This window comes from Zootoca vivipara, chromosome 5 (genome assembly GCF_963506605.1).
Source record: "Zootoca vivipara chromosome 5, rZooViv1.1, whole genome shotgun sequence".
Taxonomy (NCBI): Eukaryota; Metazoa; Chordata; class Lepidosauria; order Squamata; family Lacertidae; genus Zootoca; species Zootoca vivipara.
Genome location: NC_083280.1, coordinates 37241149 through 37268369, shown reverse-complemented (window position 1 = coordinate 37268369; position 27221 = coordinate 37241149). Strand labels below are relative to the sequence as shown.

Here is a 27221-nt window from a genome sequence, read left to right as displayed (position 1 = left end):
CACAGAGCTGTAATTTTTAGATTATCTTGCAAATGAGACCCTCAAAGATGTCAGACTCCCAGAGCTAAGTTCCAAACACTCTCATGTTTCCATTTATAGGTATATTGATTTATTAGTAGTCTACAGGTATTTATATAACATATATTGTCCCTTACTTCTTAGTAAAAAATAAAATAAAATCAGTTGTGGCCGATAAATGATATTTGTGCTCAGTATTTTCAGATATACCAGCATGTTACTTAGAAAGTTGATATAATAGTGTAACTTTATACTTATGGTTTTTGAGTTATGCTTTTTTAGCAGTTTTCACAATCTTCTGTAATAGTCTAGTATACTGACATATATTTTATACTGAAGTAAACATTTTAGCAAAATAAAAGTGTGCATGCACACGAAAGCTCATACCAAAATATAAACTTAGTTGGTCTTTAAGGTGCTACTGAAGGAATTTTTTTATTTTGCTTCGACTCAGACCAACACGGCTACCTACCTGTAACTAAACATTTTAGGTAATCCAATCACATGTTTCTTTAAGGGGTATTACACATTAGCGGAAAAATATGGACAGTTAATGTATCCTGATTCACTGTTGCCGAGCTTAGAAACTTTCTGTGCAAAGGATCCCATCACCCATATTCACATTGGTCTCATTAAATAGCTTTAAAATTATTTAAACCTATTAGGCTCCAGCACTGAGCTCTCTTGGCCTCTGTTTTCAGCTTAATTATCTTCCCTTAAGAATAAGAAGTGAACCAGGGACATTTTGTCCAAAAGTTAAAATTAAGAAAATCTCAGGGATTTCTTCAGAGAGCATCTGAAGGTCAGGAAGTACAAGAGCAGCTACAAATTTAGCGGGAAACCTTAATTCCACCTTTTGCAGTACGCTCTTGGTTAATCTTTAATTCCATGGCTGCATGTTCATGATCCGTCCATTTGAATTATAATGAGTACATTCTCCCCGAGAATTTAGGCTCACATTTTCCTTTTAAAGAAAGAGAAAGTCTGGGAGGCTTCTCTCCTAAAGTGCAAATTGGATTTTAGCTGCTCCCAATTTGGTTTTCTTCCCCCTATCTCATTTCCTGCTTTGGCTGTGGTTTACTTAGGTATTGCTGCTGGCTGTAATCTGAAGAGCCCTAAAGAGCTGTGTGCATTTGTGCTGGAGATTTCCCCTGAAACACCTGGGAACTGTCGAATATAATTGTTTGCAGCTGGTTCTGCATGCACAGCAAGCACGTAAAGTATGTGTAGGTGCGGGCGGAGAAGAAGTGTCGATGGACAGTGATTACTCACTGGCCAAGATTGCCGCCTTGCTATTTTATTATCCTATTAACTTTCCTAATACAGGTTATAAAGGCTCATTTGCTGCCTTTCATGAGAGCTCCGTTTGCATTCTGGGAAGGATCTGGATATGATCTGTTTACTAAACAGCTGATGAAAAGCCATATGCCTATATTTCACTGTGACGAACCAATCCATGCATTTCAAAAGGAGGAAGTTGGAAAAACCAGCCACTTTATAGAATGGGGGGGGGAGTGTTTGTTTATCGATTCCCTCCAAGACCTTGCCTTTGCTCATCAGTCTAACTATAGCAAGCAAAAAGGCAGTTGCTCTTTACAGTAAGCTGTGACAAACTCCCATTTCTGCTGAGCCGAGGTCTGTGTGTAGGCTTGTCTCCTAGGACTCATGTGTAAAAGGGCTGGTGACAGGTGCATACTACAAGTAACTGGCTGACAAGCAAGTGCTGCATACATCTCAGCTTCTCATTTTCCCTAAAACGTGCATTTGTAAAAAATAATTGCACAACCTGTTTCAACATCTGACTAAACAAAAGCCAGGAGGCACAAAGGCTGAGGATTTCCTCCAGTGCTTTTTGATGCCTTACGTTCTCCCTGTTGCCTTGCTGCCTTTTTAAACATTTGCTCTGCAGAGTATCTCCTAAGAAAAATCCCCACTTTCATCTTCCAGGACAATGCTTGTTCTAGCTTTAAGTTTTCTGCCAATATATTCATAAGCATCCTTCTCTACATTTCACTTGCTCAGGCCAGAACTCATCCAGAGTCTCTGATATCACAGTGATTCTCTATAGATCTAGCTTGAAATGATCCCTGCTCCCCTCCTTAGTTATCTCAGTACTGGACCCCATCTCTCTTGCCATTCTTTCCACATGTCTTTCACTCCGAGTTCAGTCTGCTCAGCTTCTTCTTGCTTCCAAGTTAGACCACAATGCTTAACGATGCCTTTAAAGTGTAGGTATTTTTTAATAAATTATTTTGTTGTTGAATTTTGATATATAAGGTAGTAAACTGCCTTGGGATGAATATTATCAAAAGGTGGTGAATAAATTTAGTAAACAAATAAAATCTAATTGACATTTCTCAACCCTGCCCCAACAAAAAACAGTTACATGAACTTGTCCGAACTTTCCTGGCTTCTCCCACCACTCACCTCGACCAGTGCTGTAGTGTTGTAACTTATCACTGTATACTGCCTCTTTGCTGTAAGCTCGCTTCCTAGGAAAATGAAAAGGAAGATGCCATTCAATCAGTGCCCAAGGCTGTAACATAGCTGCCAAGTCTCCTGTTTTCCCCAGGAAATCCCTGTTTTTCCAGCTGTTCCTAGCTGAAAAAACAGAATTTTTGTTTTTCCCCGGTTTATTCTGGTGCGGCGGCCATTTTGGAACTGGGCGGAGCATGCTCAGAAGCGACTTTTGATGCTGCTCCGCCCAGTTCCAAAATGGCGGCAGCGCTACTGCTATTTCCGGCCGGTCCCTTATTTCTCTGACAGCAACTTGGCAGGTATGGGCTGTCCTTATTCACTGCACCTTTGTGGCCAAATATGGAATTAACATCAGGACTGGCTCAAGGACTGGAGCTGCCTGAGGCGAGGGACAAAATCGTACCCCATCCTTTCCATGTGTGTGACCAGACAGACAGTTGAATCTTACTTCAACATTGGAGACACTGTAACATTCCCCACAGCACCTGAGAGCAAGGAGGACAGCTTAGGGGACACAGCTCTGTCCTCCAACACCTCATCACCAGTCCCTGTCACCCGGCATCTGTCACCAGAGGCAACCTCCCTAATAGTCAGAGCTGGCCCTGCAAACCGCAAATTGAGTTTTCTACCAGAAACTCCTCAGGAGAGTGTATTTTGGTAGGCCTGCGTGCATCAAGCTCAGGACCAGTAATGGAAAGCAGCAGGCACTTGGAAAGGAGCATTCTCGGGGAAAGTGTCATTAAATGCAGAGACTGACATAGCGCGTGGTGTTGTTGTTTAAATCTGGCACCCTTCGTAAGAGAAAACATGCAAGATTCTGCCCCGTGTGCAAGCATGCCTTAGCAATACAACATTCACCCCTTTAAAAAAGGTGTGCTTAAACTACGCAAACCAAATATCCATTAGCACCTACATACACCGCACTTCTTATGTAACCATTTACAGATCAATTGTTAGCTCCTTGATTCAATTCATCCAGCGCTGCCCTGCAGTAAATGTGTGTGTTTCCACAATCTCCTTCAGGAAGATTCAGCCTTTGGAATGAAAGCGAAATTTATAATGTGGCAAGTGGTACCTGCTGCAAACAATGGAAATAGCCACTAAGGAGACAATAAAGACGACCCCTGCTGCCGCAGACCCGGCAATCAATGGCAGTTGTTCTCTCAGTTCTGACTTGTAGTCATCTGGAAAAGAAAAGGCATTTGTAACATTCTTGCCTGCTCATACAAGCCTTTGCTGCTAATAGCAAATCTCTCTTATTTATTTACCGCTTTTGTATGCCACCATTTCTACCAGGAGTTCAGGATGGCATACATAGGTGATCCAAAGGAGCACAGATCCTGGCTGAAGGCCAAGACCCCTGGAATCCCGTGCATGGCAGGGATTGTAACAATGCTAACTGGCAAGAGCCAGCTTTTGCCATTTCTATATTAGGAGGGCTCTCAGATCCTGAACTCTGTAGTTTGGCAAGTTGAGTCTTGAGGGGTAGGGAAGAGAAGCGCTTAATAATGGCTCAGTTCACATGGAACACCAAAACATTTTTCGTACCACAAGAAAAAGCCTGGAAGCAGCCTTAGACATTTATATTTTTTCTTCCATCTCCATACTTCCCTTGCAGACTCAGAAGAACCTAATTACTTTTTGGTTGTTGTTGTTGTTTTGCAAATCTTAGTTTGCCATTACATCAGAACATGCAAACTCCGGCTTATGTTTGCCCTGCAACCCAGGACCAAATCCAGGGAAATTATATCCTTTGCAGTGCCTTCTGGCTTTCTTAATAAGTTGATCAGATAGGGAGAACTCTGTATTTGTTCAGTCCTTACCACAATGGACCTGCACATCAATTAACATTTTTATTTTTATTAAAATTATTGTTTATCTTCTGATAATTCTGTCTCTAAGCCCTATCACCTTAGAATGAATTCACACAAATGGAAATATTTCACACTTCCTTTTAATTTTCTTCCTCTCGTTTTGCAGCTAATTACTGGTAACTTATTTTATCTCCTGCTTGATGCTTAAATCCTGTGCAAAATCTCATTTAACAATCAATTATTATTTAATAACATACAATATCCATTCTTGCTGGATTTCAATTAGCTGCTTCTATTTCAGACACAGCATTCTCCTTGTCTGCCTAATTGTAAGTATTGGGGGAAATCATTTTTTAAAATGTTCATCAGTTTTGTGCTATGTGTATGTGCTCCCCATACCCTTCCTCGATTAAAACTTCTGGACACTAGACAAGGAGGCATTTGTAGCAAAGGTGACTTTGCTAGACTTTGAAAGAACCTCTTAAAAGTGCTCCATGGAGGGAGCCACCTGAATGGGGAAAAATTGCTTGCTGATCATTAACTATGCTGAGAATATATTACTGAAAAGAATATATTTTGTAACAAGCAAAATAAGATTTGTCTAACCAGGCATCATCAAAAAGTCTCATATATGTGTGTCTCCCCTGAAGTTTGAGCTAGAACTTAAACAATTCTTCAAAATATAATTAACCAAACATGTTGGTTTTTCAGTCTTTAGGATCTGAGAAAATTAATTATGCACATTTAATATGATACAGTCAAGACTTTTGTGCTTGACGCACTATGGGTATCACATGTGTGTTTAAGCTGTGTATATACAACAGTGAATTGCTGGTTCAGTGACACATGTCAACACTCTTCATGTCAGTGTGTATATCTTTAAATCCAATTTGTCTCCCTAACAGATTACAGTTTTAGTATGTACTTCAGATGTACACTTCAAAATGCAACAGGCAACCCATTCTTAGTGACTAACTATGTGAGATGCTTTAATCCTGATGAACTGAGAGTGGCTGTCAATTGTAGACAAATCTTGAACACTAATATTTAGTATGGCAATAATAGAAAACAGGACCATAGAACTTTATCACAGTTCCTAATCATGTGGAGGGTTCTATTTGCATTCAAAGGACTGCAAGGTAGATAATTCTCTTCAGCACATAATAATTCCCTGCTCAGCACAGAAACAGAGTGGTAGGGCTGGCACACATGGGGACATTGGGGTTGGGTCCTGCCCCATGCCTCCTGGTTGGGTTAATTTCCTATTTATGTGCCATACCTGCACAAGGCTGTGGTCATGAGCTTATAAGTTTACAGTTCATTCTAGAGAAAGCAAGACTAATTTTTCAAATCCCTGCATGCTAATTCTTGCAGGCTATTGGGGCCAAAGTAGTGGCCATTTTTGACACAACATATACAGAAAACCCTCAGTGGTAAAGAAAGATGATGCCTCTGGTCTGATTCCACAGTGGTGGCGAATGCCAAGGAAAATACTTTGCCTACACTTGGAAAGCTAATCTTTGTCTCAGAGTTCTTCCAATTATGCACAATTCCTCTGGACTTCTTCTAGGCCTGCTTTTTGGAGGAAGGTCCCATACATTCTCTAGTGCAGAGAGAGAAAGGACTGGCCACCAGCGTAAATTCAGGAGTGCATATGTATATCTCTTTTATACACTTTGAATTGGCTGCTTGTTGGTAGAGTGTTGGGTTATCATGCTTAAGTAAACAGATCTACCAACCTTAAACTAATGTACACGGGCCTGTCTCTGTTTCTTCTGAAATCCAAAAATGAACTTGTGACTGTTGCAGTTAGACCTTGGAAGGTGGTGCAGTGTCATACAATCAAAGGATATTGGCAAATACACTCAGGCTCTGAATGTTTACATTCAGTTTATTTCTCAACTTCTTATAACTTCAAACAAAATCTAATTTTATTATACCACCACAGGTGCTTATTTCCTAGAACTGCAGATTTACATGTTGGGTGTGAACAATGAGGGATAGCACACCACACCACACTCATGTCTAAATCCTATATTATGCAGAATACTACCCACTGCTGGATACAGAATACTGGGCCACTACTCTGACCAACAGAGGCCAATCTGATCCCTCCCTAGCTTGCATGCAAACACTGAAAACCCATTCATATGCAGTTGGGCGGGGAATCACTTACATGGTCAGGGCAAAAACAGAGATAAGAGATTTCAGTCAGATTAATCCTCCAGCTGGCAATTAATCAAACATCTCTCTAAATCACCAGTCTCTCTCCACACTGCTCCACTGGGAGGCAAGGGTTTGGAGAGACAAGTTGATTTAATCCAATTATAGCTTAGAGGCTCGACAGAGTGCAACCTCCTTCCCTCCGCTCCTTTCTCTGTTCCCTCCCTGCTCCCCCTCCTTTTTTGTCACACTTACCATCCGTTAAGGTTTGGAAGCACATTTTCCCACTGTATTTCCCATAGCCAGCCACCGTCCGAGCACGAACCTGTACCACATACACCATCCCTGGTCGCAGCCCATCAATCCGTGCCGTGTTGGTCTGGCTCTTGGCCATGGAGGAATTGTACTCATTGTGGTCCTTCAGGGAACAGCAAATAGAAAAGAGAAACATATTAGTTATATTTTAGGGATCTCATTTCCAAGGCGTACTTTTGTGCCAATGGCTTCTTAAAGTTAAGATGGCAACAAAAGGCAACATCAAACATCTTCCTTTTATTTCTCCCTCAACAGGGCCAAGGAACAACATGCAACCACTGACATTTGGCAAGCTTCCTGTTAGGCCTGGTGCATGGGAAGCAGTGGGTGGGTTGATGATGTTGATGACTGTTTTGTAATCACAGCTACATACTGACTCCCACTGACCCCCTTTCAGTAACAATGGTATGACGCACCATTTGCATGTAATCAAAAAGGCAGATCTTCCCAATGTTGTTCACTCCATTAAAAAATGATGAAATGAACATACAGTGGTACCTTGGGTTACAAATGCTTCGGGTTACAAACTCCGCTAACCTGGAAGTAGTACCTTGGATTGTGAACTTTGCCCCAGGATGAGAATGGAAATCGCAGGCCCGTGGTGTGGTGGCGATGCAGGCCCCATTAGCAAAAGTGCGCCTCAGGTTAAGAATGGTTTCGGGTTAAGAACGGACCTCCAGGAACGAATTAAGTTTGTAACCCGAGGTACCACTGTACCTGTATGTGTAGGGGGTTCACATACTTTTAAAACAAGCAAGCAAGCAAACAAAAAGACCTCACCAAATAGTGAAGGCTTCTAGGGGAGCGAGTTACAGCACAGATCACTTATTCTATCACAAAAGGTAGCAAAGAGGTACCTGCAACAGTTGGGCAATCCAGTAGTGGACAGTGTGGTGAAGCAGCACCACTCACCTGACCTCTGGTCAGTGGCATCACTGCTACTTCTTGGGAGGGGGAGGAGGGAGGTGGACACAATGCAAGCATTGGCAGGAGCCCCAGATTGACTCCGCTGGTGCGTTTGTACTGTGCCAACTTCAGTACCACCTTCACTCCCCTTCGCTACCTCCCAGGAAACAGCAGTTATGTGACAAACAGTGGTCAGGCAAATGGCAGCGCCGCACCACACTGTTTGCTACTGGTGTAACCAAATGTCCCACTTGTTAGGAAAGGAACTATATACTGCACAGTGAATGCATTTTCAGAAAATGTGGTAAACTTGCAAAAGGAAAGCAACTTGGAGTGAAGGTGATTTGCTGGGTAAAAAAAAAAAGGGGTAACATTTATTGTGCAAAAAGTTGGACAGGCTTTCCATTCTTAGTACCCACTCTACTTGATCTAGCTAGCCTACTGTCACAGTGGCCGGAGTGGACTACTTCAGAGTAACGACGCTACGCAGCTCTGCATTTTTATTCTTTTATTGGTGCTGCGTATTTACAGTGCTGAAGTCATGCTATTTACACGGAGTGATGTGGTCAGTCGGTTTCAGAACCTCCAAGTGACTTTTGGCGCGTCTTTCCCCAGCACAAAAGTCTTGGAAGCCCCATCCTCTTTCCCCTCCTCTTCCGGCGTAATTCTGGAGTTGGGGGGATGGGTCTCCCCCCCTTACTTCCCCCTTCCTGTCCCACCTGGGACCCTGGCTCCGCTACCTTGCCTGAGCCTCGGACCCGACTTCCTGCTTCCCCACTGGAATCGGAGCTCCCTCTGCTTCCCCCTGTGGTCGGTGATGGGCTTGAACTCAGGAGGGGAGGGACTTCGCGATATCCCCTGTCCCTCACATCCACCCCCCTTCCAAGCTCCCCTTCTCCCCTCCCCAGGTCCCCCCCAGGTGTCGGTGACGACTGGAAGCCTAAGAACTCAGTGCTTTCCGAGCCCGTTGGTGTGAACACCTCCCCCCAGTCCTGCGAGGCTCCCCCTTCCGCCTGGGAGGACTGGAATCCCAAAAATTCCGTGGCGTCCGAGCTGGTGGGGGTAAAAATGTGCTGCCAATCTGCTTCTGCCTCTGACTGTGTGGATCTCGGTGACACCCATATCTCGTCTCCCGAGTCCTCAAACTCTGCTTCCCAGCGCCATGGTGAGCTGCTCTCCCGTGCCTCCTCCTCCTCCCCCTCCCTTTCCATGTGCCAGGGCTTGGGTCTGTGGGGATAGAGGGCGTGAAATTCTTCCACCAAGAATTCCTCCTGTATCTGAGTGGCTGGGACCCATTCATTCTGGGACGGTGGAGCATCCTCCCATGCCATGAGGTACTCCAGGCCCCCCACCCCTCTCCGTGAATCAAGGATGGCCGTGGCCTCATTGAGTTGCTCCCTGCCTCCCCTCTCCCCCCCTCCCTCGGGGGTTTGTTCGCTGTCTCGGAGCCTGCTGCTTTCCCTGTACGGCGACAGCAGCGATCTATGAAACACTGGATGCACCCTCATATCCTCTGGCAGTGCCAGCCTGTATGCCACCGGGTTGACCTGTTGCGTGACCGTGAAGGGGCCCAGCCGTCTGGGTGCCAGCTTTTTGCACCTCCCTCTGGTGGGAAGGCCCTCCGAGGACAACCAAACCTTGTCCCCCACCCTGATGACCTCCCCTAGTCGCCTGTGGCGATCCGCCCCCTTTTTGTACGCTTCCTTGGCCCTCTCCAAGTGTTCTCTGAGCTGCTGGTGCACCGTCTCCAGTTCCTCTGCCCAATCCTCAGCCTGTGGGCCCTCCTCCTCCTCCTCCCCCTCCCTCTCTGGGAAAGATCTGAGGTCGCGCCCGTAATTGGCCTTAAAGGGCGACACCCCTGTGGAGACGTGCACTGCATTGTTGTAGGCAAATTCTGCCAGTGGCAGGCGATCCACCCAGTCCGTTTGCCGCTGGCTGACGTAGCATCTCAGGTACTGCTGCAGAATGGCGTTGACCCTTTCCGCCTGTCCATTGGTCTGCGGGTGTCTAGCCGTCGACAAGCTGACCTCCACCTGCAGGAGGTTCATGAGCCGCCGCCAGAACCTGGAAACAAATTGGCGGCCACGATCCGAAATAACCCTTAAAGGTAATCCATGCAGTCTGAATACGTGATCAACAAACAGTTTGGCTGTCTCTTCTGCAGAGACCGCCCTGGCACACGGTATAAAGTGGCACATTTTGGACATGAGGTCCACCACCACCAACACTGCGGTCTTGCCCCTGGAAGAAGGCAGATCTGTGATGAAGTCCATGGACACCACTTCCCACGGCCTGTGTGGTGTGGCTAAGGGCTCCAGCAATCCTGCTGGCACTGCTCTGACCACCTTTGCCCGCTGGCAGGTGTCACAGCCCCGTACATAGTCTCGAACATCTTCCCTCACCCCTGGCCACCAGAAGTGTCTCATGACTAGGTGAGCGGTTTTGTCCCTTCCAAAATGACCCGCCGTTGGGTTGTCGTGCATCTGCTTGAGGACCGTACGTCTAAGCTGGGTGGTGGGCAGGTACAGTGCACCCTTGTAGAAAAGCAGCCCCCTGCGTTCTGCAAAGTCCTTTGCCTGCTCCCTCCCCCCTCTCAGTTCTCTGAAGATGCGGTTGGCAAATTCATCCGCTGCCGTCAGTGCTGTGAGTTCTGCCTCGCTCACCACTGCTGCTCCGCAGGACCATGCTGACGGGGGGAAAATGTGCCTTGGTGCTGGTGGCGCCTCCTCCTCCATGTACTCTGGCTTGCGGGAGAGGGCATCCGCCCTGACATTCTGCTCCCCCGGGATGTAGTGTATGGAGAAGTTGAAGTTCGAGAAGAACTCCGCCCACCGTATCTGCCGCTGGTTGAGCACCCTGGCCGTTCTCCAGAACTCCAGGTTCTTGTGGTCTGTGCACACCTGGATGGGGTGCTTGGCGCCCACCAGGAAGTGTCTCCAATGTTTGAACGCAGCGTGGATCGCAAGAAGTTCTTTGTCAAACACCGTGTAGTTGCGCTCGGGCTGTGTCAACTTCCTGGAGAAGAAGGCACAGGGTCTCCACTCCCTGTTGGCGTCCAGTTGCAACAAAATGGCGCCCACAGCTTTCTCAGAAGCATCTGTCTCAAAGCGTAGGGGCGCGTCCTGGACCACGTGGAACAGGTTCTGGTCCGAGGCGAACACCCTCTTGAGGCTTTCGAACGCTGCTTGCGCCTCTGGTGTCCACCTGAACTTCTGCTTGCCTCTCAGGCAGTCAGTGATGGGAGCCGTAACGCGAGAGAAGTTCTTGATGAACTTCCTGTAGAAGTTGGCGAAGCCTAGTAGGCGTTGGGCATCTTTGCGCGTCCTGGGGCTGTGCCAGTCCAGGATGGCCTGCACCTTGTCCTTGTCCATCGCCAGCCCCTTGTCTGACAGCTTGTAGCCCAGGAAGTCCACCTCCTTGGTGTGAAACTTGCACTTCTCCAGCTTCACATACAGGTGGTTCTCCTTCAGGCGCTGCAAAACTTCCCTGACATCTTTCACATGCTGCACTGGGTCATTGGAATAGATAAGGATGTCATCCAGAAAGACCAGGCAGTTCTTGAAGAGGAGGGACCCCAGGACGTGGTGCATGAAGGCCTGGAAGCAGGCTGAGCCCCCTTGCAACCCGAAGGGCATCACCAGATATTCAAAAGAGCCCAGAGGCGTGAACATCGTGGTCTTCCATTCATCGCCTTCCCGGATCCTGATCAAGTTGTACGCCCCCCTCAGGTCTAGCTTGGTGAAAATCTTGCCCCTGCGTGCCGCTGTCAGGAGATCATCCACTCTGGGCATGGGGAAAGCCACTGGCTCTGTCACCGAATTCAGCCGTCTAAAATCCACCACCAGGCGGCGCTGTTGCGTGTCTTTCTTGTCCACCCAGAAGACCGGGCTGCCCCCTGCTGCCTTGCTTTCTCTGATGAACCCCCGCTTGAGGTTCTTGTCGATGAAAGCGCGCAGATCCTCCAGTTCCTGGTCTGACATGGCGTACAGCTTGGCTGGGGGTATAGTTGCCCCTGGCACCAGGTTGATCTGGCAGTCAAAAGGCCTGTGTGGGGGTAGGTGGTCGGACTCCGCTTCGCTGAAGACCTCCTGCAGGTCCCAGTACGGCTTGGGTATCGCCTCACCCCCTTTGACGTGCATGGTGGCCACCGTGGCTATCGGAGGCCCCTCCCCTGGTTGGTGCTGCATGCAATGTTCCAGGCAAAAGTCCGATCCAAAAGTGATGCATCTCTGGTGCCAACTGATGGAGGGGTCGTGGCGCGCCAGCCAGCTCATGCCCAAGACGATGGGGGGGTCTGAGATGGTGGTGACGTTGAATGCCAGTGTCTCTGAGTGCCTTCCCACCGTCATTCTCATGGGGGGGGTTTGATGAGTGATGGCCCCCCCCAGCAGCTCTCTGCCGTCAATGGTTGCCACGTGAAGGGGAAAATCCAGCTGCAGAAGCTGGATCTGGTGCTCTTCTGCCAAGTTTCTCGAGAAGAAGTTCGCTGAGGCACCACTGTCAATTAAGGCAAGGACTGTCAGGGGATAGCCATTTGGGAGCGTTAGCGTGACTTCTAGAACCACTCCTGCTCTGGGAGGGGTGGGCTGGCTCTGCTCCTCTCTGTGCGGGTGGGTGGGCTGGGGCTGTTGTCTGCTGACTGTGCCTGGCTGCTGCCCCTTGTCTCCTGCAGCCAGGCTTTCCCGTTTCCCTGCTGTGGTGCTGCGTCAGTGGGGGAGGGCACCACCGTTCCCGCCCTTCCTTGCCACTCCCTGCGATGTGGGCAGTCTCTGACGAGATGCTGGGGGGAGTTGCAGAGAAAGCAATTCCCGCCCTTTCCCTCCTTGCGTCTTGGCGCCGCTGGGGTTTGAAAAGCCCGCGCGCGCGCGCTATCAATCTGCATGGGTTCCTGGTCCTGGCTGGCCCCAGGCGTGGCTTGAAAGGGTTGTTGGGGGAGTGGTTTCTCCTGCGACCGTGGGAACCAAGCCCGCTTTGCGCGCGTTGCTTGTTTGTCGCTCCACCGGGATTCCTGTCTCACCCCCACCGCCAGAGCCGCTTTGCTCAGCTGATCCATATCACTGGGCTTTGGACCTCTCGAGAGCTCATCCTTCACGTCCTCATGCAACCCCAAGTAGAACGCCGCTTGCATTGGGGGTGACCCTAATTCCCACCCCAATCTGTGCACCAGCATGGTGAATTTCGCCCAGTACGCGCGAACTGTCATATTTCCTTGGCGTAAATTATGAAGTTCCTCCTTAGTCTGGTCCATATGACTATCGGACGAATACATCGTTCTCAAACCTTCTAGAAATAGTTTGACATCCTTCATGCAAGGATTCTTTGTTGCGATCAACGGTCTTAGCCATTCCCTGGCTGCCCCGGTAAGGTGCTCCACAATAAACGCTACTCTGTGCTCATCATCAGGGAACTCAGCGTGGTGTAGCTCAAGAGCATACACCATCTCAGTCTCAAAGCCCTGATATTCCTTCGGGTCTCCATTGAACTTGCTCACTAGGGTCCCGGCTCTCCTTCCTGGCAGCACTTGGACTTGGGGTGCCCCTCCCGCCTTGTTTTTCTCGGCATCCAGCTTGTTTTGGAGGTCTACCGCCACCGCCCTTAATTCCTGCTCTCTTTCCTGTAGTGCTCTCACCTGTTCCGCCAGTTGTAGCCGGTCGTCCTGGACCTTCTTAGTCTCTTCTTTAGCAGCCTTCAATTCCCCCTGCGCCTGCAGCGACAGCTGCTGCAGTTCTTGCTGGGCTTGCTCCGCGATCTGCCGCCATCTCTCCGCCTCTGACACGCTCATCCCGGCAACTCCAAAGTAGCCCAAAAAAAGACTTGGAGGTTGCTGTCACAGTGGCCGGAGTGGACTACTTCAGAGTAACGACGCTACGCAGCTCTGCATTTTTATTCTTTTATTGGTGCTGCGTATTTACAGTGCTGAAGTCATGCTATTTACACGGAGTGATGTGGTCAGTCGGTTTCAGAACCTCCAAGTGACTTTTGGCGCGTCTTTCCCCAGCACAAAAGTCTTGGAAGCCCCATCCTCTTTCCCCTCCTCTTCCGGCGTAATTCTGGAGTTGGGGGGATGGGTCTCCCCCCCTTACTTCCCCCTTCCTGTCCCACCTGGGACCCTGGCTCCGCTACCTTGCCTGAGCCTCGGACCCGACTTCCTGCTTCCCCACTGGAATCGGAGCTCCCTCTGCTTCCCCCTGTGGTCGGTGATGGGCTTGAACTCAGGAGGGGAGGGACTTCGCGATATCCCCTGTCCCTCACACCTACCATCTCTCCCAAATGGGCAGCGATTGTAGCTGAATTTACACATGCATGTTCCTCACTTGCAGGAATATAAATATGAAGTGGTAACTTGTATATGCAAAACAACCATCAACAATCAAACACAAAACATCCCTCCTCAAACTCAACACAGATTATGCAGTGTACACACTGCATCAAGCATTGTATTTCTGAGGGCATGTACATGCAAATGAAAGTATGTGACTCCTGCTTGCACTCTCAAATATATTGATATATGATAACTAAAATTGGAGATTTGGAATAAAAATTGAATATCAGAATCCAAACACAACTGTTGTATCCTAAATATCTTCCTATTAAATCTCTGGACTCCATGTTTTTCCTCTCTCAAAAGTGGTGGCATGACCTATAATATAATATATGATACTATAATATATGTTTTGGCTGTTAGGCTTTTATCAAGCCTTGCTGAAAACCTGTGACTCAAAAACACAGTGTTAGCATTTCATCAAATTCTCCTTCCAGTTCCTGCTTTCTTTGGCCCCAGCTCTGCTGTGGTGTGTGTGGGATGAGGTAAATGAGATCCCAGTTAAACAGCCCACTCCAACGTACTCACACAGTGGGTCAGTCTGTGAAGTGCACATCAGGCACAGAGAGCCGCCACTATCCATTGTCTCTGTGACAATGGGGCCTGAAGAAATAATGCGACTCCATCCAATTTTGTGGCCTGGAGATTGTCATATGCTATTTCTTACACTTCAGTTCCCAGGTATTCATTTGACAGATAGAAAACTGAAGGTGAAAATCAGTAAGTTGCCCAAGGCTACCATAGTGCCCAGTGCTTGAATTTGGGACTCCCTGGTGTCCAATTCCAATTTGCTTAGGGTGGTGAGATGGAAAAAGAGGACCAGTTTCTGGCACTTCAATAGTTGTGTAGAAGAGGGAATTTCAGCAGGTGGAGTTGATGTGACAAGTGCAGCTGCATGCCCTCTTTTTCATCTGACCACCCTGTGTTCAGCTTGACACTCAATTATCAAGACCCTATGTAGCTATAGCATATCCTCAGTTTTGAATCCAAAGCATAAAACTCATTTGCCCTGTCTCCCTTTTTCTTCTGGACTACTTCCCTTCCCTCTGAGCAGTCAGATACTTGGACAGGAGGCTCTAATACAAACATGGAAACTCGTTGAGGTCCAAAGCTGCCGCCACCTCCCGTTTCAGGTAGACCTGCACTCATAAACAATACCATGCATGGTCTCTACAGTAGCACTGCAATTGACAAGTGCTTCCTGACAATTTGGCATTTGATATCATTCACTGTACCTCAGGGACTCATGGACAGAGCAGGTTCTTAGTCCAATCTACAGCAATCTGTCCTGGGTTACATCTACCCAACTTTTACAAGGTAATAAAACAAGAGTCATCTCTGTCATATGAGGAGCTTGAGAGGAAGAGAACTTCAGGGGGATAATACAGGCACAGGAGAGTGGCACAGAGTTGGCAAAGCACTCACTATACATCACCAAGTCTAGCTCAGTGTGCAGATTGTCACTCCTAGCAAGCTATTAGTCACTTGAAACAATGATATTTCAATAACATGAGGAAATGAAACAAGTGTACACAGCAAGCAAGTAGAAATCAACGGGGAGTCCCTGCTTTCAGTTAACTATTATTTTCAAGATTTTCTGCAGCAGTGGGGCTGAACGGTTTAGTGACACTTGGGACAGGAATTCCTTCTCTGCTGCTGCTTTATGGTTCAGGCAAGCAACAGGCAACAGAAGCTGAACTAAGCGGGGTACATTCGATTTAATGTGGGTAGGACTGGAGCCATAGTGAGAATGTAAAGATTGGACATGGAGAAGTTCCTAGTAAGCTGTGAAATAATGTACTAAAGCAGCTGTGTCCCGTGAACTCTTTGTAGCCAAGTGGTCCAAACCTGGAAGGAGATAGTCCACAGGTGGGAGTGTTGTATGTATGGAGAGAGTTTGTATTGACAATATGATTAGAACCAATTCCGGCTAAGTGAATCTGTCCATTTTAGTTTCTCATACATTTTTTCCCCGGTCTTAAATTCTGTTCTCCACGTTTCTGCCTGAATTTGTGATTTGTCCTTTTTTACTTTTAAATATGCATTTTAATATACAATTACAGTGGTACCTCGGTTTAGGGAACACCTCGGTTTACGAACTTTCGGTTTACAAACTATCCTAACCCGGAAGTTAGTAAACCGAGGTGCCGGAGGTCTACTGAGCGTCCGATGCCTTCGGGGAGGCCGGGCCTTCGCTCCGATGCCTCCTGGAGGCCCGCAGCGAAGGCCCGGCCTCCCCGAAGGCATCGGAGCGAAGGCCAAACCTCCCCAAAGGCATCGGAGCGTCGGATACCTTCGGGGAGGCTGGGCTTCGCTCCGATGCCTTTGCGGAGGCCGGGGAGCGTTTCCGCGACTGGGCTGCAGCCGCGAAAGCGGTCCCCGGCCTCCGCAAAGGCATCAGAGCAAAGCCCCAGCCTCCGGAAGGCATCGGAGCCGGGACTTCGCTCCAATGCCTTTGCGGAGGCCGGGGACCGCTTTCGCGGCTCCCCAGCCTCCGCAAAGGCATGGGAGCGAAGTCCCGGCTCCGATGCCTTCCGGAGGCTGGGGAGCGTTTCCGCGACTGGGCTGTGCAGCCGCGAAAGCAGTCCCCGGCTACCGGAAGCCGGGGACCGCTTTCGCGGCTGCACAGCCCAGTCGTGGAAACGCTCCCCGGCCTCCGGAAGGCATCGGAGCGGCTTCGCTCCGATGCCTTTGCGGAGGCCGGGGAGCACTTTCACGACGCTCCCCAGCCTCCGGAAGGCATCGGAGCCGGGACTTCGCTCCGATGCCTTCCAGAGGCCGGGGAGCGTTTCCGCGACTGGGCTGTGCAGCCGCGAAAGTGGTCCCCGGCTTCCGGTAGCCGGGGACTGCTTTCGCGGCTGCACAGCCCAGTCGCGGAAACGCTCCCCGGCCTCCGGAAGGCATCGGAGCCGGGACTTCGCTCCGATGCCTTTGCGGAGGCCGGGGACCGCTTTCGTGGCTCCCCGGCCTCCGCAAAGGCATCGGAGCGAAGTCCCGGCTCCGATGCCTTCCGGAGGCTGGGGCTTTGCTCCGATATCTTTGCGGAGGCCGGGGACCGCTTTCGCGGCTGCAGCCCAGTCGGGGAAACGCTCCCCAGCCTCCGCGAAGGCATCGGAGCAAAGCGGTTAATCCGTTCTAGGGGGTGTTTTTCCTCGTCTAGAACGGATTAATCAACTTCCCATTACTTTCAATGGGAAAGTTCACTTCGGTTTACGAACACTTCGGTTTATGAACAGACTTCTGGAACCAATTGTGTTCGTAAACCGAGGTTCCACTGTACCCCCAATATACACATTTTGGCACACATTTCTTGGTCGGAGATCTGCATCACAAAATTTGGAGAAGTGTGCATGCCAATGGATTGCTGAATTTTGCTTTGTGTGCTGTTTTAGAAAGCGCAAATTAAGTAGTTTTGCATTAAAATGCTGGAATGTAGAGAAGTAATACAAATTCATTCTGGTGAAGGTCAATATGAAGGACAGCTAACCCCATCTTGCCCACCTCAAATGTTGAAGGTTTGGGCTACAAATCTGATATAGGTTTTCCAGAAATATTAATACTGAGGAAAGAGCCTACTTCAAAAATCTCACGGCTGTCACAGAGTGTCTCCCCATTGACTTCAACTAGGCTTCGAATCAAGCCAATACTGCACGTTCCATAACATGAAAAAAACAACACCATCCCAACTCCCTTTCCTCAAACACATTCAGGCTTACGGTGGATGGTCTTGCGCCCATAGTGCTGCTAATCTCGGGGATGCAGATCCGGCTCACCTTCTCATAGTAACGGATCTCATAGTCCAGGATGATGCCATTGGGCTGTTCCGGCTGAGGCCATGACAGTGTGATGCTCCTCATGCTGGCACTTACCTGGTGCATGATGGGAACTGTAGAGGGAGCTACGGAGAAAGGAGGGAACAGGAAGTGCAAGAAAAGTGAAAATTAACCTAGGGGAAGAAGGATGAGAGCATTCTGAAGAGGTGGTAGAAATAAAAAATCAGGGTGGGATCAGGGTGAAGTTGGAGGGGCAGTGAGGGTGAAGGAGGAGAATGAATATTGCATGAAATAATAATGCAGTCCAATGCAATTACATGCAGTATTTCGACACACAAGAAAAAATACATTTCTGCACTAGAACAATTAGTGTGTAGAATTCTATGTTGACTACGCAGACCTGTTATGTTTCTTCTTGTTGTTCAGCTGCTCTGTCCACCATCTTGTGGGAAAGCAGCATACAAATAAACCACTGAATGAATTAATGAATGAATGACCATTAGTTTTTACCTTCAAGAGGCCAAAAATGCTCCCTATGAGTTGAATGGAAGCTGTACAAGAATAATATTTCAGAGGTGTTTCATCAGGAGCCAGGTAGGTTCCACCCTTAGAATGCTATTTCCATAGCTATTTTAAAGTAATATGTGAAATTCCTGCCCACAATACACAACACCACTTGCTCACTAGGATGTATCCACAACCTGCAAAGAGGGGAGGCCTCCTATTCTCACAAGAACTGCACCTGTTTTCAGAAGCTTGTGCTTCTGGATTTCTCATTGTCCCATTCCTCCATCTCACCTATGATCCTTCAGCTTCTGTTCCGCTGCTTTTCTTCCCGCAGCTCCCATTTACCTTTGCTTCCTGATGTCTCTCTGACCCTTTAATCAAGACTTGGACCTCTGCCTACTCCAAGTCTCCATTCCCAAGTTTACCTTCCTAAGATATGGTCATAGGTCGTATTTCCCCATCCTTTCTCTTGCCCCTTACTGCCTTCCCCAACTTTTTTCTCAGCCCCCAACTTTCCTCGTGGCCTTTATGCACATGACTCTTTCATTCAGTGCCTCCTAGAATTTACCCTCCTCCTCTCAGATTTCTGCTTGTGGGTATCAGTGAATCTGCCAGTTTCACTTTTTCTCAACTTCTCATTTTTACAATCTTAAATTTATTTCTCCACATTTCCACCTCAGTCTGCTGTTTTTTAAAAAGCCCTCATGGAACTGTATGAACATTTTAATGCAAATTTATCCTAATATAAACATTTTTTGTATGTGACGTTCCTAATATACACATTTCTTCAAAGCATTTCCCTCTAATAGAATGCATTTTTGTGTTTTATTTTCACAAATGTGTGCATTTTTGTATAGAAATTTTACTGGTGAATGGCAGTGCAAAATTTGGAAAAGTGCCAATTTCAAAGGATGGTTGTCATTCAGTTTGTGTTTCAGAAAGCGCAAATTAAGTAGATTTCTCCTTCATCCCTACTTCCACTTCTACTCCACTTACTCCAGCCACTCTGACTAGAGATGGAGGAGGAATCCATTTCAAACAGATTTACACAGAGAATTTGGTGATTCTAACCCCATGAAGCTTTGCTCACATTGGACCAGACTAATTAAACACAAATAATAATATATTTACAATACACGTGACAGAGTCAAGCCTCATGCTCAAAAGCACATGGATTTCTACCATACTCTGTATAGCCATTATTTGCCAAAACAATAGTTTAAAAGAGTTGAGCATGAGACTCTTAATCTCAGGTGATTCCTGCATTACAAGGGATTGGACTAGATGATCCTTGTGACCCCTTTACAATTCTTATTTTCTCTCTTTATTCCCGCTTCTCGTAAACTCATTAGGCAGGAGGAGAGGCTGGCTGAAAAGAAGCTGGGGAAATCTAGGAATGCAACCTCAGAAGTGATGTTAGTGTTGACAAAGCAGGGATGGGTATAGACTTATTCTTTTTGTATTGTTTTCCTATAACTACTTCCCAGCCCTTTTCTCCCCCATCATAGGAAGCCAAATTACAGATGGATGGAAGCAGACTTTTCCTGTAGCCCAGTGGGTTTAAAGAGGAACTAATAGACCTTTCTTTCCAATTTAGCTCAAGCTGTGCAGATTATTCTCTATGAAACAATTGGCCTTTCCTAATTTAGAACAGTCATTTCCAACTGGGTGCCCTCCTGATGTTTTGGAATGTAAATCCCATGACTTCTAGCAAGTACAGAGTGGATGGGAGTGGATGTCCAAAACATATGGAGGGCACCCAGTTGGGGAAGACTTAGAATACGTGCTCTTGGAGAATGCATGCACCAAGAGCCTCATCACCCCCTCCATTTAGCAAGTGTGCTTACAATGGAGCTTGCTTTCAAAGCAATACTGCCTTCCCTTTGCCATGGTGATAAAGTTTCCTCATATTTAATTGCTGTTTGAAGAACATTATTGCAGCGAGAGGAATGAAATGGGAACAGTCGGTAAATAATAAAGTTTTAATATTTAAAAAGGCTAGTTATTTTTAATTAGAACTTAAAATTCCTCGGGACTCTTTATCAAAGGCAAGCGACACAGGCCCATCTGCAAATGAACAAGCAAATTCGGAAAAATATTTTTCACTCACTATGAAGCCAGCACAACTTGCTCTCCTTAGCCTCCCCATCACATGAACAATGGCAAAGGCTGCAATGAATTTTTGGAATGGTTCTTCTTCACAGTGAAATGGGGGCAGACATGGGGGAGGTCACATTTTTTTTTCCTAAAAAGAGACAGCAGTGGGGGATTTCTGCTGGGCATTGCTTGGCAGATTGCATCCTTAAAAGTAGCCAAGAGGCCAGTCAGTTAAAGGAGACATTCTGTACACACAATCCACCCCTAGCAAGATGGCACGGCAGTCTTGAGGTGCATATTGCCATCTATAAAATGGCTGTTGCAGCTAATATGCAGCACTATGAATACTGTGGCTGGACCCTTTGCTCTTGGCAAAGCAATTATCTGCAGTGTGACCCGCCCTTGACAAGCAGGAGCAATGACAGCCCATTTGTGGGGGGCAAAAATTGAGAACACAGTTTTGGCTCCATCTCCACTACCTCATTACATAGCTTACCAAATAATACTTGTGGTTCAGCTTTATTTCACTTGTTCTTTGTCTTCCAACTCAATACCAATTCAGAAAACCAAAAATAGGATTTGAGCAAGGTTTGAATGGGTCTATGCACACCATCTGGCATTTGGTGAGACAGTTGTATGACCAATTTACCATGGGACATTATATCTCAGCCTGTTTCAAGTCTGGAAGTTGCAGCTCGTACAAAATGCAATGGGTGGATCAACCTAGCAGCACCACTTAACACCTGAAAGAGTGGCGTTGGCTGTCAGTACAGTATGTGGCCGAACCAAACTCAAGGTGTTTGTGATGAATTGTAAGGCCCCATACAATTTGGGGCTGAAATACTTGAAGAGTCAGCTCCCGTCCCACCCTCCCAATATCAACCAATATCTCCCAAATAAGATCTGCTGTACAGCTACCTGGGAAAGGAACTTCACGATTTTGGCAGCCCCATTATGGAACACACTGTCCTTTGATGTATGGCTGCTGCTGACTCTCATGAGTTTTATTCACCAACAGAAAACCCATCTATTCACATAGGCATTTTCTGGGCAAGAATACAGTGTTATTTTCCAATTGTGTTACTATTGCTGTTTTATAGCTGTTATGGTTGCTGTTGGTTTTTTTAAAAAATCAGACTTTCCTTTATGATATTTTGGTGACACTCTTTTACTTTTGAAATAGTTTTATTATACACCCACCTTGGGATGGCTTGTCAAGGAGGGACAGGTTTAAAATATTCCTAAACATCTACTACCACCACTAGTACTCCTACACTATAATAAAAATAATTGTTGCTCTGTGGTGCAGTAACATTCTTAAAGCGTAGTAAAAAATAAGTTGAGTTGTGAGTTGGGACAGATGGTAAAGCAATCATATGACCGCGACATTATGTGGCAAATTCTGCATTGCACACCAATTGATTATGAGAGCCAGTTTGCAATACTCTCCTGCAGAAGGTTATATACAACTTGCAGGCAGGAAGTGAGTGGGGAATACGGCAGCCATTTAAATCAGTAATACCTAACATGTGTCGATTGGGCTAGGAACTAGCCTTGCCTCTTGGTATCTCTTACAGCTCACTGAAAGCATCAACATTGTGAAACAGCAGAAAGACAAATTATATGTAAAGAAATCACTAAGAAATTGATTGAAAATAAAAATAACAAATCTTGCAATGTATAATGCAACTTCTTCAAGAACACTGTTGTGCTATCTGATCTCCAAAAATATATATCCTCTAGAACTAGAAAAGGTGCAGAAATTGGCAAGCAAAATGATCCGGGGGTTGAAGAACCCTGTGAGAAAAGGCCAAAGCAATCTGGGGGATTTTTAAGTTTAGAAAAATGACAACTAAGGGGATCATGATAGAGGTTGTGCGTGGTGTGCAGAAAATGAATAGACTGAACTTTTTATCCCAATGAACTTTTAGATCCCAGTTGCCCACTGATATCAGATTGTCAATAGAACCAGAGCAAACAAAACAAAGTGCTTCTTCACACAAGTCATAATTAGCTTAAGGAATTTGCTACAACAGGATACAAGAACATTGCATAAGAAGAGTCTTGTAGGTTTAGTCTGTTTAGTAGGCAGCCAGATACCCTTGGGAACATCCACATCCACACCATACAGTTAAAGCACATTTACCACTTTAACAGTCATGGCTTCTCCAAAGAGTCCTGGGGGAAATCGAAGGGAAGGGAAGGACATGCCATGCCTGCGATTTCTTTGTAGGGTACAATTGTTTTGAGCACAATTTGTTAAGAAAAACAGATACTGGGGGTCGATTTCAATGGAGAGTGAGCTAAAAAAACCACCAACCCTCCACATTTTAAATGACGGATTTAAACAAAAGAAATACTTCTATCTGATTCAAGCTGACAACCAGCTGAATGGTGGCGAAGTAGGAATCTCTTCTTGAAACGTATGTGCCAGATGGGAGTGTGCCTTGCTCTGAGTCAGAATCCGGGAGAATCACTGACGTCATCCATGAATCTGCCTCCTGCATTTATTTTTGAATCCCTGCTGGGGATGGGAGTCCACACAGAACCAAGGCAATATAACTTGCGCTTCATTAAACAAGTTAATTTCCTGTCTGGTCCTCCTGAGACATCAAAGTGTCTCATTTTAAAGCCCACTGATGCATGTGGTGAGGGCTCTGCAGAGACTAATCCTCAGAGTCTTCTAAATGCTCTTCCCTATACATGCCTCTGGAACTCACTGCCCCTTAAGTCCCTGGTGAGCAGTGGTGCCAGCCTCTTAATTTAATGGTGCACAGAACAATGCTGCTTACCGACAGTCAATCACCTCTCCACCAGAACGTAGAGCGATGTTTTATATAAGTAACAACGATGCTGATAACTCTAATGTACTATAGAATGAGGTGCTCAAAATGGAATCTAAATACAAAATTTGCAGGAGGATCAAAAGGAGCCTCTATAGATGCTGGTGAATGAAAACAATGCTAAACACCCTGTTTTAATATCCCACTTCTGGAGAGGTGTCTTACAGAGCAAGCCGAACCCCCTCGTTCTGGGATTGAGGGATGTGTGCTAGGTTGTGTGGAAGCATCCCTTTGCCCAGCTCTCCCAGTTAAGTCAGTCTCCCACTGACACCCTGATGTGCTTGTCACCCAGTCAATGTAGCACTCCCCCTGCCAAACACACAGGTGAGGGTGAGGCTGGCTGATTTAAATTCCAATTGGAAAGGTGACTTAATTCCCACAAAGCTTGACTGGCAGGTGAAGATGATAGAATACCTGGAACTTGCGGAAATGACTGGGAGAATAAGAGGAAACTCAAATCAGAAAGTGAGCCAAGAATGGATAATATTTCAAGAATATTTAAAACAATATTGTGAAAATGCAAATCTCCTAACAGGTATAGATTGAATCTTGAATATTAAAGAAAATTATAAACGTAAAGATGTCTTGATATTTAATAGATGTAACAGGAAGTGCGTATAGCTTAAGAATACTTAGAAAGCACAATGAGGTGAATCAGAAATAAAAAAATGTGTGTGATGTTAGATGATGTGTAGTCAATTAATGTTTAGTTGTCATCGTGGCATTTTTTTTTTGTCTGTTTGTGTTGGAGAGGGAGAGGGAGAGAGGTTGGCTGGTGAGAGGCTGAGATGGCCTGGGATCTGTTGAATCCCAAGCTGATTTTACGGCTGTTGCATGATAGCATTGGGCCAAAGGCTACAGATGCGGGAGTGGGCACACCACTCCATAAATCTTTACAGGCAGCAGTGTAAAGCTTGGATTACAACTCATACAAATGAATGCAGATTCTGCAAATATGCAGGGCAAACACTCAGAGCAGAATGGGATTGGAGCATATACAACTAATCAAGGATGGAGAACCTGTGGCCCTTCTGATGTTATTAGACTACAGTTCTCATCATCCTTGACCATTGGCCATGCTGGCTTGGGCCGGAGGAAATCAGGAATACAGATAGGTGTAAAATGGTAGGTCCTATCAGGTAGTGAGTGGGCAGAGCAGCAGTGAGTAAGAAGGGACATTGTTGTTTTTCTCCCTGCAACCTTCTGTAACTGAGTTCCTCTGAAGTCAGAAAATAAGCTTGAAGAAGCAGCTGGGGGAAAGGCTTCAAAGGCCGCTTCAGAAATTCCTTTGACTGATTTTCATCTTGGAATTAACAATGTTGTTGAACTATGAAATGATGTGGCTTGGTGGCTGCCATTAATCTACAGTAACTTGCATTTGGCACAAAGCCTTCTGGGAGGAAAGCTTTGGGACTAGACTCAAATTGAAAAGGTCAAGGAAATATAGGCTAAGGTGAGAACACAGTAACATCTTTACATAATGTATTATGTGACCTGGGACAGAAATCCCAGGCTTGAATCTTGAACACAGGTCCTTTTTTTCTATGCCCTTTGGAACTTCCCCTGGCCTGCCGGCAGCTCTCCTCAGTCTTAAAGTACCCCTCCCTTTCTGGTCATAGCTTGAACTGAGCTGTGATTAAGAGTACAGAGCTCAGACAAAAGTATATATCTTAAGACAACACAATACACGGCATATAATACTATGCCCTTATTCTGAATCAAGCTGAGGGGAATCTGTCCTGTCACCACTTGCAATCTCCTTAAAACTGGCATGGTCAATTTTGTTTTCCTGCTACTCTGTTAAAGCTAGAAACAATAGCATCACAAATGTTCCTATCTTAGGACCAGTTTCTATTTGCCGTTTTTCTTTATGTGAAATCTTCACTCCTGAAAGTGTTACACTTTGCCCCATATTTGAGGTAGCTGCTGCTGGTATTTATAGAGGCATCATAATTGCTGGGGGGTGCTAATGGTCTATATTTCTCTGTTGCCAAAATGTGTTAGGCTTTGTAAAACTATTTTATTTAAAAAAAATATTATTGAAACCAGCCTTGAGCATATGGAGAGGTGGAGCATAGATGTTTTTATCTCTGTTCACAGCTTTTGGAAGAAGTTGCAAAATCTTTTTAATCAGAGATAACAGAGGGACGAAAGAGAAGAGAGCCAGCTGCATAGGCAAATGAGCTCAGTCAAGCCACTGTCTTTTCAAACTCTCATTATATGCAGGGAGCTTCATGATCAACTTAACCCAGATCTCCTTGGTCCAAGGATGGGGCATGAGAGAACTGTGATTGGGATCTCTGGTGATTTACAAACAATCAAACTAGCTCTGGTGGGGTGGATGGAAATCAGATCAAGACCATGGTACTGTATTGGGGAAAGAGCAGGGTGGGGTGAGTGTAGGAGTCATCCCTTCCTCCCTGGGTTATTTCCCCAGTTGGAATCCCATTCAACCTGCTATTTCTCCATCTGGTGGCATCTGTACCTTTTCCCCAAGCTTGGAGTGGGAGAACAGTTGCCATGAGAATGGCCAATCTCTCTGAATGAGCAAGGATGTGAATGCCTCAGCCATTCATTTACACAGCAATCTGATGTTGCACATTGCATTAATATGACGTCATACATTGCAATATTTCACCGCAAATAGCATTTGTATATTTTAATTTGTTTTGTCTTTTATTGCTTAGAAGCCACTTTGGGGAGCCAGTGGCAGTAAACAACACTTGCTTTTATTATTATTAATCATCCTCCTACAGCTGGTATTTAAGGCTTTCTTAAAAACAGCAGGAGCTCCTAATCACGGATCTCCCATGTCACATCAAGGTACATCTAACTTCAGAGTGAGACCAACCTGCCCCATGTTGGCACCTTCCAGTTGTGTTGGACTACATCTCCCATTAGCTGGGGATGATGTTGTAGTCCAAAATATCTGAAGGGCACCAGCTTGTGGAAGGCTAGTCTGGACACAACACATCACATTGGAATTGCCAGTATGTGACACATACAAATCTATTACAATCTATTACAAACCACAGAAAACATTCTTCAGATTAGTTTATGGTTGTAATGAAACACCTGAAGGCAGATTCCCCCCCAAATAATAATAATAATAATAATTGTTTTGGTGTGATTTAACTGGCACTCAAATGAGGAAATGGATTTCAGAGGGCTAAGGGAGAATAATGCTTCCAAAATATTTCAGAGGAGGTGAAACAGTTTTAACATTCTCCCGTTTTCTGCCACTACCTAAATTGATCCCTGTCTTCACTGTCTTGTATGTGGGGGTGCAAATGCTGCACCCCTGAAAGTGGGTGTTTCATATATATATATATATATATATATATATATATATATATATATATATATATATATATATTTCTAATAAGCACGGCTTGCCACATTTCTGCATCTCTTTGTGATTTTTTTATTTAAAATCCTCACAAATATTTATCAGAATTTTAGTGCGAATTTTCCCCAACATAAACATTTTTTTATGCAATTTCCCCGAACATGATGCATTTTTGTGTTTTCTTTTTCACTAATATAAGCACTCTAATGCACACTTTCCCCTAACATGCCCATTTTTGTTGTTTGAGAACTGCGTTCCAAAATTCGGAAAAGTGCAGATGTCGGAAGGGTAGCTGCATTTCACTTCATTAAAGTGCAAAGTTAGCAAATTTCTTCCTCGTCCCTATTCGATGCTGGTGATATAATCCATCTCCTACCAAAGACCCCTTGGGGCTGCTTTGGTGGTACCATCTCTCTTTTTCTCACATCTTTCTCTAGTTCATCAACATGCTTAGTCTTCCTTGCTATATTTGGCTTGGCTTTGCCTGCCATCCGCAGGCAGAGACTCCAAATTATTTTGACTGACATCTGCTCCGCCGCCCCCCCCCAAAAAAACCTGACACCCCTCCTCAAAAGAGAAGAAAGGACTGAAAAATGACGAATCATTTCAGAACAGGGTTTGAGTGGATGTGTGTGC

General features: G+C 46.0%; 1 protein-coding gene across 4 annotated transcripts in view; it reads right to left on the bottom strand.

Moving 5' to 3' along the window:
* EPHB1 (EPH receptor B1) overlaps positions 1–27221 on the bottom strand; it is a 344890-nt gene that overhangs the window by 55368 nt on the left and 262301 nt on the right. For 2 of the 4 annotated variants that reach the window (XM_060274589.1, XM_060274587.1), the window contains exons 6-9: positions 17733–17914; positions 6729–6891; positions 3572–3680; positions 2446–2510 (exon numbers count right to left, since the gene is read on the bottom strand). In XM_060274589.1, coding sequence (XP_060130572.1) covers positions 2446–2510; positions 3572–3680; positions 6729–6891; positions 17733–17914 — 519 coding nt within the window. The remainder of the gene's footprint in view (positions 1–2445; positions 2511–3571; positions 3681–6728; positions 6892–17732; positions 17915–27221) is intronic. The other 2 variants (XM_060274588.1, XM_060274591.1) reach the window with 2 other exon arrangements.